Below are 17,889 nucleotides of genomic sequence, written 5' to 3'. Positions count from 1 at the left end.
GAGATGTTTCTAGAAGTTGACTAGAGTTCACCAGTGGCAAAATGAATTAACTGGACATAGTTTAGAAATGCACATGTGTACCTGTGTATTTAAGGTCCTACAATTTGCAGTGAAGCCATGAAGTCCAAGGGACTCTTTGTAGATTTTAATGATCAAATTGTGTTGAGGCATAGATCAGAGCAAGGATATAAAAATATTTCTGAAGCTTTTATTGTCCTCAGGAGCAGAGTGCCCTCAATAATTATAACATAGAACAACTTTGGAACCACCAGGACTCCTCCTAGAGTTCATCATCCAGTCAAACTTTGCAATAAGGCCCTTGGTCAGGCAGGTGATGAACAGCCCAATGGTCACTCTAAAGAAAGATTCAGAAATCCTCTGCTGAGGTGGGAGAACCTGTTGATAAGACAATCATCTCAGCAGCCCTCCATCAATCAAATACATATGACAGCAGAGGCGTAGCTAGGGTTTCCAGTGCCCGGGGACAACTGAAGATTTCGCGCCCCCTCCTGTTTGCCAAAATGCAATGGGGAACATCAATGCTGTGCCCAGGGACAGATGTCCCCCCTTGCCCCTCCCCAACCCGAAGCGACGCCACTGTATGACAGCTCATGAAAATGATGAGCTCACGATAGCAGTGTCGTCAGCGAACTTTTGCACGTGGCAGGACTCCGAGTTGTATTGGAAGTCCGATGTTTATAGGCTGAACAGGACCGGAGAAAGTACAGTCCCCTGCGGCGCTCCTGTGTTGCTGACCACAATGTCACATATTACACCTTTGAGCACAACCGCGACCGAAAGCATACAGCCAATACAACTGGAGTGGCTGTCCTTGATTGGCACCACAGAACACCCGTAGAGAATACCGGAAGACGGCAGTTTACAGATGTCTTCCATCCCATGTAACAGAGTTTGAGTGGAAGAATGGAACAAAGTACCCAAATCCAGGCGTGCAAAGCTTGTAGAGATATATCTATAAAGACTCGAAGCTTGAATTGCTGCCAAAGGGGCTTCCAGAAGGAGCTGAATTTAGGGTCTATATACATCCAAACATTCTGGATTTCAGTTTTTGATTTTTCGTTTTCACTTTGTCATCACGGGTTATTGCGCGTTGATCGTTGGGCAACATGTCAAATTATTCAATTTAAAATGAAATCCACAACATGACAAAGCATGCTGAAAGGAATGCTGACCAGCGGGTATTCTCGTTTTGATACAAATGTGCAGCACCGACGGGAACGCTCCTACACTCACCAAAGCAGCGCGCACAAGCGCCGTTTCACTGACTTGCAAGAGGGCGGTTGGAATTATGACAGGGAGTGAGAGTGCGCTTGCGCAGATCAGATCATTGGCCGGCCTTACTTCACAGCAGCATGGCGGATAAGGCTGAGTTACAAGAAGCGATTAAAGCACAAGGAGAGGTTGTACGCCAACTAAAAGCAGAAAAGGCCAGTTCTGAGCAGGTCAGTTCGAGTTCGGCGATTTAAAGTATTTTATATATTTATTGGGTGCAGCCTGGTAAATACACGTTTGTATGCGAGAGGACAGAAGAGGCCATACGCCGGCTATTCCACGGACTGCAGACAGACAGACATCCATCGCGAGCACAGTTCTAAAGTGAAGTTGTATTTTGTTTCCCACGTGTGTAGAAATGCAGAATATTGAATGGAACATAATTTGGCCTCCTCCTTTTATGGTTTAAGACTGCTAGCTTTTGATGTTCCTAAAGTTAAATATCGATTTCCGGGAGAATTGTGCCTTCGTCGCAGTGCGCTTCTGTCTGACGCAACGGGCAGTTATCTGCTAGAAGAAAATATTTAGGTTATGTTTAATATATTATTTTGAAGCACATTGTTCTTAAACAAATGGTCTGTACTCGGCATGAAATCGATAACGAACAGCCCTTTTCGGAATTTTGGTTTGACACGTTTTACTAATACATATCAAACCCTGAATATTTGTTGAAAAAAACAGAAGCAGTCAGTTAGGGTTTGCTCCTAAAATTTACACTAATGAGGAGGAAGATTTGGCAGTTCATTGATAACATTTTATAAAGATTTAAAAAGACTGCTGAAATATTCGGTTCTATGGTATGCTGTGTAGAGTGCAAGTCGTGGGAGATGACTTATAGTCAGTTACAAGTGAGGCCACATGTGGAATACTGCTTATAGTGTGTATTCAAATAAAGTCAGAAATGTGATAGAAGAACTCCCGAGAAGGGCTGTTGTGCCTGTTCTGGTTTGTATAGAGCAGGGGTGCTCATACTTTTTCGGCTTGCGAGCTACTTTTAAAATGACCAGGTAGAAATGATCTACCTACATTAAAAATGCTATATATATATATATATATATATATATATTGTGACGTGTCTTGCCATTGCATGGACTATAGCGAAGGGAAGCAGTGTTGGGGTGGAGTCTTGAGGGAACCCTGTTTGTAAGGGCTTGGGGCACCTCCCTAGAGAGAGATGAGTGACAGGGATATGGGTTAATTAATGGGGCGTGATAAAAAGGTGTGTGTGGTAGTGATGGGCGGAGTGAAGCCTCATGAAGCATCAACACGTTTGAAGCAATTGTGTCGGAAATCGTATCGAAGCTTCGAAGCATTTGACACTCACCTCTCTAGGGACACCTCCTGGCCATTTGTATTAACAGCACATTTTAACAGTAAACTCTTAGAGCATTGTGGACGAATACCGAATGTCTATGAAGTTGTGATATACATCTTTGAAGTCAAAAATTATAATTGGCAATAATGTCAAGCATTGTAAATCGACATATGCTTAGCAAGTAATTATTCTGCAGTAATCGGATCAACGTTGACTAGATACGTTAGGCGCCAGCATGGATTACCGTCGTTTAGAAGTAAATGTATGCGTAACGGTGGCTTGAACAAGTACGCCAGTTGGACAGCGCCAGGTCTCGTGTTCAATAACAAACCTGGTCAGCATCTGTCTGGCGATTGCAGATTTCCGTTGCCTGATGCGTTTGATTGATAGTTCCGATTATGCGGTAATGCTCCTTGAAAACCTGGTTGGTGTTAGACTTCTAATCGGGAATTTAATCTGCATAATGTACATTCATATTTCAATTCCAATGTAAAACCAGCATATAATTAGTATTTGAATTAAACTTTTCAACCAAACTAGACTACACTTCGTGGAAATGCGATTGGTCCATCACTAACTGTCACTAAATTTTGCAATAACTAGAAGAATTGCTAGTAAAACAGTAATAATGTAGCTACAATACATTACACTGGCAGTAGTCTAATGTGAAATGCTCTTAAATTTGCACTAAAGTACTGTAATGGTTTACACATAATGCAATACCCAGATGCTTAATTGAAATAACTCCATGGCAATTCATTACAGTTTCCTTTATCAATTGTGCACAAGTTTTATTAAAATAACTACTAAAATTCAACCCAGAATAGTCCCATCTTTGTAGAATAAAGAAATGTGTCACTATGGAAAACAAATCTGGACAATGCAAAGTAAATTTGTTGCACATCCTACAAAAAAAAACAAACCACACACTTTCAGCGCGTTTGATATTTCAAATTAAGTTTTAATAAAGACAGTTTGCAATAACCCAAAAACATGAGCGGACAAAGTAATTTGTACAAAACCAACCAGTTCTGTCCAGTTGCATTAATGAACGTGTACAGATTTTCCTGCTAATGATTCAGAAAGTTAAGGACTAGAAAAGTGCTGGCCAGCGTACAAAAACTGAATTCATAATTGGAACAGGACTAAAAACTAGGAACAGATACATACAAGGTCTGCATAAACACAAATGTCCTCCACATCAAAGTCACACAATGCAGAGGATTTTTCTTCACAGATGACTCAGACTGTCAGATTACAAGGTTTTGATTAACTTTACAAGGAAAACATTTAAAAACTGGACTTAATCTGCATGTTGGTGTGCTCCTCTTTGCCATGTACAGAGTTCTAGTTTTGCTCACATTACACATCTTGTACAAATAACTACAAACTGTCTTCAATAGTTAAATTAATTTTACATAGAGGTTGTCACTTCACAAATTACATTTTCTGTAACTCAACATGCTGTTGTTAACAGTCTTGATAAGAGAATTCTCTGAATAGCATTGAATAAGCAGAACCAAACCAAAGCATAGTAGTAAGATTGAATAGCTTTAGCAACCCTTAAAACACAAAAACCCAATTTACATGGCAGTTTTTTTTGCACTTTTAGAAAGTAAGGGTCAATGCTGCTTCTTTGTATTTTTATTGTAGAAAACTTGATCAGTGCAATTCCATTCACAAAAAGACGCAGGTGAACGTCACCCCTCACACCACTTGGCTTTGAAGGCTCAGCATCGTCTGTGCAGTCATTAGTTAGTCACCTGAAACAGACATTTTGTATTAACATCATGCTTAACAATTGAGACCCATAAGTAAAGTATCAGGTATTTGTTATACCAACCATGATTTAAATGTTAATGATCCAATATGTTCAAACAAAAATATTGCTTAATAAAATTTCCAGTGTACTGTTATGAACAGTACGGTACATACCAAGAACAAAATCAGTCTTGTGGGATTCTGGCAAGCACAGTCTTTTCTGGGACAGCAGGAGTAGCAGAAATCTGCTAAATAGAAACTAAGATTGTTTAAGACAAATAAGTAGGTCTTTAAAGTGTGGCATTGAAAAGTCATGTTTACTAATCTCAGCATTGACAACAAGTGCACCAAACTTCTCAAAGTATGCCATCAGGAGCCTTGTGACATGGGGACAATGCACCCTCATCTCCAAAGATGGAAAGACTTGGCTTGAGACGGTCACCTCTGCCTAAAGTAACTGGCCACAGCAGGTCTAACCCACTCCCAACTTCAATTCTGTTAATCAGCAAAATATCAAGCTACACACTGGCTGCCATTAAAATTAATGCCGTCATAACATGTGTTTCATAACTACTGTATACTGGCAAGATTACCTGTATTTGTCCCAGACTGTGGGACAAAGGTTTGTAAAATGAACCATTGGTCCAAGCCACCAAATTGTAAACACAAAATGCAATTTATATCTTAAATACTACCTCACTGCATTTTCCCCAAAGTGGTGCAGGTTTACTTGTTATACAGGCAAAAAAATTACAAAAAAAACAAATTTACAGAAACACTTCTCTTAAATTTCCAAAGTGTCCGCCTCGTCAGTGGTTTTTGACAGAGTGGTGATCTTGAGACATTTGTTAGGCCTAAATCACTTCTCAAAACTCATCCAAAATGCATTGTAGTTTTTGGTAGGCCTGCAAAAAAATTCAAAGTAACAAAATTGCCATTAATTCTTAATATTAACAGTAACTATAGTAATTTACAAGTTAAATTTAAGTAAATAATTACTCTAAATCAGTATAGACTATAAAGCTGCATAAAAAAAATGGACAAGGTTTCTGAAGTGAAAAATTGTGACCCTCATACCATGAGTTGAGTTAACTAAACAGTTCCATTGCACTCTGATACTTAATACATCAAGATGTCAAAATGTTACTTAAAAAGTAACTCACCTTTACAGAGGGAAAAAACCCAAACACACACTTACAGCTCCATAAAAACTGGAGTGAAATAGTCGTACAAATCCAATAAAAAAAGTGTAGAACTAGAACTGCAGTTAATCCAAGTACTCCTTCCAAAGTGCGAGGTGGCCAAATACATTCAAATTTCTGTCAACACAACCATTTCATGTATCACTGGAATGTGGACACTCAAGAACTTTGACCTGGGAAGCTTTCAATAAACTTGGGGAGTGCAGCGGTTTTAGACATTTTTATTTAGAAAAATTATCTGCTCTGCTGTGCTGGGCTTCAAGCGACTCCTTTTTTTGCTGAGGACTTCCCCAGCCTTTGAAAAAATGCGTTCACTGGGAACAGACGTTGCTGGCAGACAAAGATATTTGATGGCAAGCTGATAAAGACTGGGGTAAACAGTTATTCTCTCTTTCCAGTACAGGAGTGGATCTTCTTGTCTACCAAGATAGGCATCTGTTAAATATCTCTTCACCTCCACAGTGGCATCTGCAGTGGCACTGTGGACTCTTTGAGCCTCGGAAACACGCAAGTCCAAAAGTTGCCATAGACGGTCTGTGGGACATGCTATTTCCAAGGATGGGGCCAGGGCTGATGTTGAAGGCTGTGGCTCTGTTTGAAAGAGTACATGGTTTTATTCACAGTACACATTAAATCAAATACCAAAAATAAACATTCCATACAAAAATCACCTTGGGGTGTCACGTGCACAGAGTCTGGAGAGGACCGCATTAGGGATGCGCATTCCAAGGTGAGTTGTCTCTCAACCTCTCTGACACGGTCTGGATTGCCAAAGCCAAGAGTTTTGAATCTTGGGTCCAGCAGTGTAGCCAAGGCCAAAACCCGGATGGATTCCAGTGTATGGAATCTGGAGCGTAAGCTTTCCTGCAGATGCACACCTAAGACAGAAAATATCAATAATCAACGTTAAAGGAACACAACTATTCATTGTACAAAAATGTTTTTGGATCATCACAGCTTACCTAATTGTATGGACTCCTCCCTGGTCACCTTGGTACTCTTCTCCGAGATGTTGTGTTGCAACATGCGATATAGTGGGATCATTTTTGATGCAGACACCGTTTTCTCTGCAGACATCTCTGTTGTTGCATGTTTTAGTGGAAGGAGGAGGGTCAGGCATTCATTAATAATATCATACTCCCCACTTGTTAAGGGAACAACCTCTGTATTTAAATTAGAGAGGGCGGCACCAACTGCCTCACGTTGGTCATACAGACGCTGCAGCATGTCGTAAGTGCTGTTCCATCGGGTGTCCACTTCTTGAACCACCTTCTGCACTGGCCTGCCCATTAGCTGCTGCATCTCCGATAGTTTTTCCTTAGCATTACAACTTGACCTAAACAAAGATACAATTTTCTTTGCTTTTTGACGAATTTCCTGGAGCTTGGGGGTCTGGTCAATTGCCTTCTTTACTACCAGATTCAGGGTATGGGCAAAGCATGGCACATGACGAACTTTCAGCAGCTGGGCAGTGGCAACAAGATTGGCTGCATTGTCAGTCACCATGCAGTGTATCTTGCCATGGATTCCCCAGTCCGTCATTAGCACACTCATGGACTCCGTGATGTGAGCAGCCGTGTGCGTCTGGGGAAATTGGCTGACACAAAGGAGTACTGTGGCCAGTTTGGCTTCAGCTGTGACATAATGGCACGTGACACCCAGATAGCCATCCATATTTATCGAAGTCCACATATCAGATGTGAGGCTGACATAAGCAGCCTGCTTTACCTCAGCCATTGCCTTCTCTTTAACTGCACAGTACTTGGCCTGAACCATGGCTTTAAGTGCCTTTCTGGTTGGGAGGATGTAGCTGGGATCCAGTTTGTTAACAAAAGCCTGGAAGCCTTTATCTTCGACAATAGAAAAGGGTTGCAAATCTTTTACGACCATGTCAACCAAAGCCTCATCCAGTTCCTCTTGTCTGCCTAAAAAATGAAAACAAAAAACAGAAAACAAGCTTATTGCAGCAAGCAAACGGTGTGCACCCGCAGCAGACCTCACGCTCCAGACAAACTTTCATCAGTGCTGGTTCAGAATTGCTAAAATATGTGTAATACTATAAGAATAAAAATTTGTAATACCTTTCTTAGAAGTTCCAGTGTGAGCAGATACAGCGGGATTGTCATACTCCTCTGTAACGCCAGGATGCGTCGACCTCAAGTGGTGAAGCATTGAAGACGTGTTACCGCTAAATGCAAGTTGCTTTTCGCAAATTATGCATTTTACCTTTGAGGGAGATACTAAATCAAAGTAACTCCACACCAGAGATCGAGACCTCTTACGTGAACCTTCCATCGTATATTTCAAATGTAATCGCAAAGTAGATTAGTTGTATTATCGGTATGTCTATATCTATCACCTCACTCGTCTCCAAAAAATAACCTTCAAACTTAGACGCATGCATTACTACTTTTAAGTTGTTTAGGTGCGTATTAGACTGAATTGGGATCAGGTGAGTGTTTGGACACTGTGACATTCACAGGTATAAGCTCCAGGTGTCACTGATATACTGATACGAACTGGCGCTACACATCCACATCATCACGAGCATTGGAAATGAGACGCTGAGCTTTTGACGCACAAATGTTTCAAAACGGCACCTTGAAGCTTGTTTAAAAGTGCACGTGAGATGATGAAGGGGAGGTAAAGCCAAATGTCAGTGAGATATGTCGTGTGTTACTTTGATCAACACTGTCAATTACTTCACCCCATGTTAGCCTTGTTAATGACGACCCTGTAGACATCGATTGATACAGACGCCGACATGAAGATCTACTAATGCACTGGAAACAAAGAGCAGGCAGCTATCCATATTTATAGTAATTTCCAAAAAAATCTGTCTTTGCCAGAAACATTTATTCTTGTTTACCGTAAGAGCAGCCCATACTAATCATGTATCTCGAAGCATGCGCAAATAAGACTTGATACACGTATATCACCTAACGTTCAAAGTACAAGACCTGCAGTTTACCTATTGTAACATAATATAGCTAATACAACTAATGAAACCCTCTACGTTAGCTAGATCTACCATTTCATCATACACATGAAACAAGACACATATTTTCATTAGATACATCATGATCACACTGCTGCCTCACAGTAAGGAGACCCGGGTTAATTTCCTGAAGAAAGGACTGACTTTCATTGATCTACACGCATACTAAATCAACAGGACATACATTTAACTGGGACAAGTCAAATTTAAGGCCAGTACTAAAAGTGCCAGAGAGCTGGCCGAATCTTGGCTATCAAATGTTTTGCTATATATTGACTTTGATTCTTGTAAGTCTAAGCATTATCCTCTGATGAAGACCCCTGGCAGGGGTAGAAAGCTTAGGAATAAAAAGTACTTTATGATACATGATTAATTTTTTCTCCCTTGTGGATCTCCAGCTGCATATATATATATATATATATATATATATATATATATATATATATATATATGTTGATTTCTATATGCAGTGAATACATGCATAACACTGTTCACTATAGAAGTGAGGCAGTGCAACACAGAGACTGGAATATTTATGAGAACAGCCAGAGTATTATGGTGAAGGAAGTGTTTTGAACCATATTAGTACAGCTGTTCTTATGCATTCTAATAGTCAGCATTTTAATATGCAAAATTTGTCATTTTATATTTTGACACTAAGTAATGTACTGCATAGTAATTTCAGTTGTGTTGATGATCCAGAAAGATTTGTTTCACCAATCACAACTCTGTTGAAACTTTGTAACCTGGTGGTGGAATATGCAGTGTAATGTAATTAATATAACTTCCTAACTCTCGGCTCGAAGCTGTAAGCTGACATGAGGAGTGGAAATGTCCCGCCCCCATGCATTGCGGTTCGATACACTGAGCAGACATGCGTAGTACTGAGATTGCATCCTGATGGGGTGCTGAAGCCTCCGACATGCTGAGTACTGAGATCGTGACGCGACTCCGAAGCCTCTGCCATGCGCACTAGGTTAACTGAGGCTTCGAAGCGTCGAGCAGATTTGAAGCCTCAGACATGCGCACTGGGGGTAACTGAGGCTTCGAAGCGTCGAGCAGATTTGAAGCCTCAGACATGCGCACTGGGGTAACTGAGGCTTCGAAGCGTCGAGCAGATTTGAAGCCTCAGACATGCGCACTGGGGTAACTGAGGCTTCGAAGCGTCGAGCAGATTTGAAGCCTCAGACATGCGCACTGGGGTAACTGAGGCTTCGAAGCGTCGAGCAGATTTGAAGCCTCAGACATGCGCACTGGGGTAACAGGCTTCGAAGCGTCGAGCAGATTTGAAGCCTCAGACATGCGTAGTACTACTGAGATTGCGTCATGACGGGCTTCAAACGGGGATTTGAAGCCTCAGACATGCGTAGTACTGAGCTCATGACGGAGCTCTGAAGCTTCAGACATGCGTAGTACTGAGCTCATGACGGAGCTCTGAAGCCTCAGACATGCGTAGTACTGAGCTCATGACGGAGCTCTGAAGCTTCAGACATGCGTAGTACTGAGATTGGATCATGATAGGGCTTCGAAGTCTCGAGCAGACATGGTCACTGGTTACTGAATCTTTGTGAAGCCTCAGCACACTCAAAGGCATTGACCTCTATATTCTGAGAGTCTATCTGACACTTAACTCTCTAGTTATATTTTGTAATTCGTATTGACATTACACACTTCACTTAATATAGTTAAACTACAATTCAGGTAGTTGCTGAGAAGTAATTATTGTTCTTGTGGATTGCTGTGATTTCCTTTGTCTGATACATAGTGTCAAAGATATATTGTCATATATCAACTTTATATATATAAAAAGATTAGGTAAATCGTGCAACCTTTTTATGGAACACTTAATTTTGTTCAAAACCGTACGTCATATAGTATACATCTATAAATATAATTTTTTTGTCTTCATTAGGAGAATACAACAATGATACTCTCGTGTCAATTAAACCAATTTAACGTGCATATGTCAAACAACATATTTCCACATCCGCCGCAGTAAGAACAGTAGTAGTTCAGTTGTGCGAAGCTCGTTGATTATCCTGATTAGGTGGCTCAATGGTATCGCAACTGTCTCTCGGTAAAAACACCAGCGGTTCGCGTCGTCGATCCTCCACTTGATAAAGGTTTTTTTCAATTCCTCCATTTAACAATATTTTCAGCTTGGACGGATAGCGAGCGAATCGAGCTGTCGAGGGAAGATTGGGCCGCCATAGACGGGCAGGGGGCACACGTCCCTAATTATATTGTGTATGTAAAGAGTTTCACTGTAAAACGTAATAAGCTTCATATTTGTGTGTTTGGAGACCCTGGTGTCGTACTGAATTTGTATTGTAGAAAAACAAACTACTGTGCAGCATGCCTAAATGTGTCTTTTCGTTTCTGATCGCTATACGGCACTACCAATTTAAGACAATTCGCTATAAACAGTTTCAGCCAATCAGCGCCTTCTAAACATGCAGAATGACAGTGTGAACCTTTATTGTAGCGGCGCAGCATCTTCGTTTCAATCAGTCATTGTCCTGTTAGACTATTTACTGTTAAGTGCTGCTTGAGGTAGCGTTTATAGTACAACAGGTAGCCTACGTAGCTCTTAAATTGGTATTGAAATGCACACACAAGTCTCCTAAATTATTTATTGAAATGCCTACATTTACAGTGTCCATTTTAGGAAGTCGTAGTTTTTACTTGCTCCCGTTATTAGGGATTACAATTTCTCAGTGTCATATATTATTCGTTACTACTCGCGAGTCCCGCATCATTGAGATTCTGATTTATATTCGGTATAAGCAATTTTTTTAAAAGGAGCGTTAATTGAACTGACTATAGCAGACTTGTCATCTTCTTAAAATGACTTTATTGATTTGATGTTGACAATCATAAGGTCAAAAACCAAGGAGGCGATGAGTTTGCACGGACTGTGCTGTTTCTTTTTTTTTGTGACATCGCATCAGTAGAGAGTGCATGATGTTAACAATGCATTCTGTCCTAAATGGCAGCGCATACGCTTTTTTATATTTACTAAAGGCCAATGTGTCTCAGTTTGCTCATTAATATATTTTGACAGTGTATTTTAGTGAGAATGATTATAAACATATTACCCACGTTCATTTCCCATGTAGATATGTAACGTTTGGTGAGAATAAATAAAAAGTAACAACACATATAATAGTTATGTTGCATTGTTTATGATTAAGAAAATTCATAGTTTATCTGAAATGTTCTACTTATACAGTCGATTTATTCCACTTCTGAAGGTGTACATTGTCGGTATTCTCCATTGCAATTGCCCCAGAGTGTAAGGTGTGCCAGTGCAACTGAAGGGTGGCAGACGAGCTTACGTAATGGGTGACAAGGCACATCCTCACCCTGATGCCGAGGCTCTTGTCATGAATATTCCCATCTTGTGCTTTTTCTCGTTCCTGCCAGTTTACTATTATTATTGGACACGTATGTAGAGGGAATGTGTGTCTTATTTTATGTCTATGAAAGGAAGGACGGTAAAGCCTTGAATGAAACTGAGTGTTGATGCTTTGGGTGACACGACAGGTGAGGAGCAGGGAACGTTAAATGTGACAGTGACTGCGGGGGATTGTGGGACTGGAAGATGGTTTAAGAATACAGAAACGACAAAAGCTTAGTCTTTCAATATTTTTATTTACATCAATGACTTACTCCGTTGTGCTGCAGTTCGGAAGATTACTTATTTACCCCCCGGCGCAGCCTTTGATAAGATGCATTCAGAAGGAAAGGATGTTACTGACAAAGTCAGGTGCTTTTTTGAAAGTTTGGCTCCAGATGTGCTTATCCAGCTGCTCCTTCTTGTCAGTACTTGAGTGATCTTTATGTTCACCTCTGGATGAATTCGCAAAGTTTCTTTACAACGTTTTTGTCTCATTAACGCAGAACTCCCGAAACTTTCCTAAAATTGCAGAAGACAGTTGTGATTAGTTATGCAGCACACGCTTTTACACACATTGCTTTTTGGAAATCAGTAATACAAATCAGCTACAGATCTGGGAATCACTGAATAGTAAAAACGTTTAATGATAGTGTCTTGCGCATATACTGGTGTAATGACCACGTCGGCTTTAGTGAAGCGTTTCTTAGCCTCTCTGATATGATCGACATGGCGTAGAGTAGATTCTGGATTGTTATAATACGTGCTACCTTACGCAAAATATGCTCATTAATTTGTTACAGATTCTAGGTGGACACGATTCCACACCAAGGAAAAAGGTGCCCCATGTAAATCGTTCATAATGTCTCCAAAATATATTTGTTAACTTTCAGACAAGTACTACTTAACTGTTTTATACAAAATCCTTATTTCAACATATGCGAGCCTAAATTAGGATTTGATCTCGGGTTAGCGAACCTTATCGCTGTAGCAAGAACAACTGCTTTTACGCTTTGAGCCAAAGCGCTTTAACAGACTAGTGAATGACCAAATCGACTGCTGACTGCGCAGATATCAATGACGTCATTACGCAAGCGTGACTCAAAATCACGTGACGGGCGCATTTGAAGCAAGCCTCGAAGCGGCGCTTCGATCTCCAGTGCTTCGAAAGCTCGACACAGTGTCGAAACCTGAGTATCGAGCGGCCCATCACTAGTGTGTGGCCAGAAGTTGGAGTTGGAGGCGGGAGAACAGTATAAGGTGGAAGGAAGGGAAGTAACTGTTTGGAGAGTAAGAGAGGTAGATAGGACGAAGGTGATTAGTCTTTGTTATTTTGGAGGTGTCCCCGTGACCCAGACAACGGGCGGCTGTAGGGCACCGTTTATATCGCGGCTGATTGAATAAAAAGCCAGTCGGCATTTTTGGAAGACTTCCCCGGACAAGCGGCTCCTGAGTGTGTTATTCGACGGGACGTCACAATATATATATATATATATATATATAATTAAATGTATGTATGTATAATTAAATGTATGTATGTATACTTTATACATGAAATATATGCTGTCGTAATAACAATTCAATACATTTATAGTCACTACAGTATTTGGATTTAATAATCTTCATGTGGGAAAAGGCTGACTCGCATAAATAAGTAGAGCCGAATAATGCAGTCAAGGAGGTAGCACATTTCCTCATGTTTTGGTGCTTTTCCTCTGTGAGTAAGTTCCAAAATTGTCCAAGAGCCCCAGACTTCAGCCGAATGTCATCCTGTAGTGTCAAAATCTCATCCTCCACTGTAGAGGAGTTTTAGGTGAAACAATGTTGCAATTTTTGATGCGTGTGAATCACCCTCAACATCTTCCCTAAATGGATAGCACTTAAATGTAGCGATTGGCTCAAGTAAAGTCTGACAGACAATTTTCAATCTGCCCTGTGTAGCGCATGCTGTCAAGTTGCGCACATGCCTTCCATTGCGTCTCCAGCTCTGACGGGAGGTTTTGGATGTTCCCCAAATCAAGACGCTGCAGCTTTGAGGACAGATGTTGCATTTTTTCGTTTGAAAGCATTAACTGAGCTAATCATATTGACCATGGCGTTCTCTTTTCCTTGCGTCTGTAAATTAATCTCATTCAACATGTTGGTCAGATCGAAAAAAAAATGCCAAGTCTAGCGGCCATTGATCGTTATTAAGTTGATTGTATGCTGCATGTTTAATGACAAGGAGAAACTCCTTTTTCTCCGGCCAGGTGTCTTGAAATCTCAGCAGGAATTTCTCCCTAGCCATCTGCCTCAACGAAGGCTTCTTTTATCGTCTCTCCATCTTGGAAGGACTTTCTTATTCTTAATGATCGAGTGACTCACCCAGAACGATGCATCGGTGTGTCTGCCTTTGCTTTTGAATTCAGCCGAGTGAAAATTGACGTCTGTCCGATTAACTGCGATTTTAGTGCCCTCTCCTTTCTCTTTCTCAGATCGCTTTTCGGAAGGAAGTCAGTTTCGTAGTTTTTATGAACAGTTCGAAAGTGCCTTTCCACATTTTCCTTCTTTGGAATAGCAATGATAGATTGACAGACCAGACGAACGCACTTCGATTGTGACATTGTGAGAAAAAAAAAATCCTCTTCCAGTTCCACATCCAGCCCATATCCTACCCAAACAATTTTTTTTAAATCCCCTCTTTAGTCGATATAAATTGAAAGGCTAACTAGATCACAGCAGTAGCTCGCGCGTTTGATCGTGCGTGCGGGATGACCAGTATGTTAGAAGAAAAGAGATCTCAGACTGGCCGCCCTGTATGTCAATCAAGTGGCAAATGCCATAGGGAGGATATATAGACTAACGTTTAAAATTTTTTTTTGAATGCAACGCAATCTACCTGCACTACTTTTCCGATCTACCGGTGGATCGCGATCGATGTATTGGGCACCCCAGGTATAGAGTATGAGACAGATGAGTAGGGTAAAGGTGTGCTGAATTTTGAATGTTAAGAAAACCAAGGCTAAGGGTAGCTGTAAAAATAATGTATACAAACGAAATATGTAAGGTGTTGTTGCCCGCTGACAATTTAAAAGAAAAAAATATCAGTAAAGTAATAAGGGACCTCAGATTTAAGCTAATCAGCTTCAGCGACAGACTGCTGTCACTGTCCTGCTCCACTGACAGATTGAAGAGATCGTTCCTCCCCCAAAGTATGCAACTCTTCAATTCCACCTGGGGGGGGGGGGGGGGGGGGGTTGTGGGCGAGGGGGGCTTAAACGTTAACATTATACAAAGTTATTGTCTGTTTTTTTTCACCTGCTTATATTATCAATCTTTAATATAATATTATTTATTGTATCAGTATGCTGCTGCTGGAGAATGTGAATTTCCCATTGGGATTAATAAAGTATCTATCTATCTATCTATCTATCTATCTATCTATCTATCTATCTATCTATCTATCTATCTAATTAGTAGTACATATATTGTAATTATTAGAACATGTATATCTTCCCATGGAGAAGGCGAAATCAGTGGAACACATTATCCTGTACTTGTAGTTCAGTATAAAAGTAGAACCCTGTGATCTATAAATTATAAAAGTAATTTTGAACATGTTTCAAGAGAAGGAGTGGACTGGTTATTTTTGGTTAGACGTTCACTCCTCTAATCACGATTTCTTTTAAAAGATAACATCAGAATTTTTCAAACCAAAATTATTTCATCCATATTATTGTGTACAGTTGAGACCATAAATTTGCATACACCTTGCCTAAAAACTTTAAAACTTAAAATTCCTCAACTTTACACATACCATGTTACCAAACAATTTGCGTCTTAAGTCAGTTAGTGTATCTTCTTAATTTCAATAAGAGTTTTATTCCAAAGTAATAATTAAAAGAGAGAGAGAGTCAGTTCAGTTTTTAATCACTATGTCAAATTTTCTGCATGTTAAAAGTTTACGTTAGTATTTGGTGATGTTGCCTTTAAATTGCACAACCTGAAGCAAACACTCAACAAAGCCTTCCACAAGATTCTCAAACATTTTGCAGGAATATTGGCCCATTCCTTCTGATAGAACTGGTGTAAGTGAGTAAAGTTCATGGGCCTTCTTGCTCGGAAGTGTGTCTTTAGTTCAGTCCACAGATTTTCTCTGGGATTCAGGTCAGCCCTTTGTGATGGCCATTCCAATACTGTTACATTGTTGTCTGTGACCACTTTGGAAGTATGCTCGGGATCATTGTCCTGCTGAAAGACCCATTTGTGACTAGACTTTACCTTTCAGGCCCATAACTTGAAGTGTTGCTTTAAAATTTCCAGATAATGTTCCTTCTTCATGATACTATCTATTTTATGAAGTGCAAAACACATCGCATCATGATGCTGCTTTCCATGTGCTTCACAGTTGGGATGGTATTTTTTGGATTAAGAGCCTCACCCTTTGGACTCTATACATCTCGCTAATCATCATGGCCAAAAAGTTCAAATTTTGTTTTGTTTGCTCAGGGAACATTGTCCCAAAAGGCTATGTATTTGTCTTAGTGAGCGCCTGCAACCTGTGCTTTTTATGTCAGTTTTAGAGTAATGATTTCTTCCTTGGTCGATGCTTTTCAGGTCTTAGTGATGAATTGCCCTGTTAATTAATGGTGGTTGATGCTTTTGTTCCTGATGTCTTCGAACTTCCTTACCAATTCCTTAGTTGTTATCTTGAGGTTCTGTGGAACCTTTCGAAACAAATGCTGTTCATCCCTGGGAGTCAATTTGTGTCTCCTTTCTCAACGACAAAAGTCTGTTCGTCCCCAAATTTTTATATTACATTCTTCAGTTGTATAGTTGTTTATGGTACCATGACCCTTTGGGGATGGATTCTAAGGAGGAACCTGACTTTTGTTGATCCACAATTTTCCTCCTAAGGTTTAGGCTCCGTTCTTTTAATTTTCTCATTGTCTTAAACACAAGGCTCTGTATAAGGCCCTTATATTCATCCTCTGAATTTAAGGCACTGTAGGTACTGTACATATTGCCTGAGAATGAAAATATAAGCTCCTGTCCCTCGGTTCAAGGAAAATAATTCAGGTAATTTCCATTATCCAGAATAGTCTATGGAAGAGCTGCAATGAGAAAAAAAATTAATTGCACACAGTCCATTAATTGGATGACAATTCATGACTGTATTTGAATGCTCAGCATAATTCAGCCTAATTTTGCCTTTGTGCCGCAGTTCATTGTGACTGGCATGATGATGCAGTGGTTTTAGATCCTGAGACATTGCGTGTGTTTGTTTGTTTTTTTTCTTTTTCTCAGATTATTCTGATTTTCCTCTTGACTTTTCAAAAGCATTCATGTTAAGGTAATAACGGTCTATCAATTACATCTGTACACGAGCATTTTGTTTTGTGTTTGTAAATGTGCCCTGAGGTAGACTGTAACTTTATGCTCAAGGGTGGGAACCAAGCAACAACAATTCTTATATAGTCCAAAAATCACACAAGGATTGCTGCAATGGGTTCTAACGGACCCCATTTTTGATAGCCCCCCGGCCTTGACTTCCTAAGGAGACTGGAACAAAGTCGTCCCCAGAAAAAAAGGAAGAAATCTTGGGAAAGGCAATTCAGAGATAGACCGCCTTCCATGTAAGTTGGGTGTGCAATAGGTGTCAAAAAATGGGGTAAATACAGCACACAAAACAGAACACAAGTAATCCTCTTCACAGAGCTAGACGACCATTCCTCTCTTTGCCACCTCCAAAATTAAAACCTGGACAATAATTCCAGAATAGGCAGTGTTTTTACAGTCACCCTGAACAGAATATGTGGGTTAGGATATGGATAAATGGGTATTTCTTTTGAATGGTTTGTTGTGAGGTATAGTACAATGCAAAAAGCTTGACTATATGGACAATATCAGTTTTTAATAATGTGCTTTTAAACCTGTTGATTTA

General features: G+C 40.2%; 1 protein-coding gene across 2 annotated transcripts in view; it reads left to right on the top strand.

The window, feature by feature from the left end:
* The first annotated feature begins 1,301 nt into the window (after positions 1 to 1,301).
* Positions 1,302 to 17,889, top strand: part of hars (histidyl-tRNA synthetase) — a 39,937-nt gene continuing 23,349 nt past the window's right edge. Inside the window, exon 1 of one of the 2 annotated variants that reach the window (XM_028813023.2) lies at positions 1,302 to 1,463. In XM_028813023.2, coding sequence (XP_028668856.2) covers positions 1,374 to 1,463 — 90 coding nt within the window. In that variant the 5' untranslated portion in view covers positions 1,302 to 1,373. The remainder of the gene's footprint in view (positions 1,464 to 17,889) is intronic. The other variant, XM_028813022.2, reaches the window with a different exon arrangement.

This window comes from Erpetoichthys calabaricus, chromosome 11 (assembly GCF_900747795.2).
Source record: "Erpetoichthys calabaricus chromosome 11, fErpCal1.3, whole genome shotgun sequence".
Taxonomy (NCBI): Eukaryota; Metazoa; Chordata; class Cladistia; order Polypteriformes; family Polypteridae; genus Erpetoichthys; species Erpetoichthys calabaricus.
Note: the sequence above shows the minus strand (reverse complement) of the source record. Positions and strands in the feature narration are given on the sequence as shown.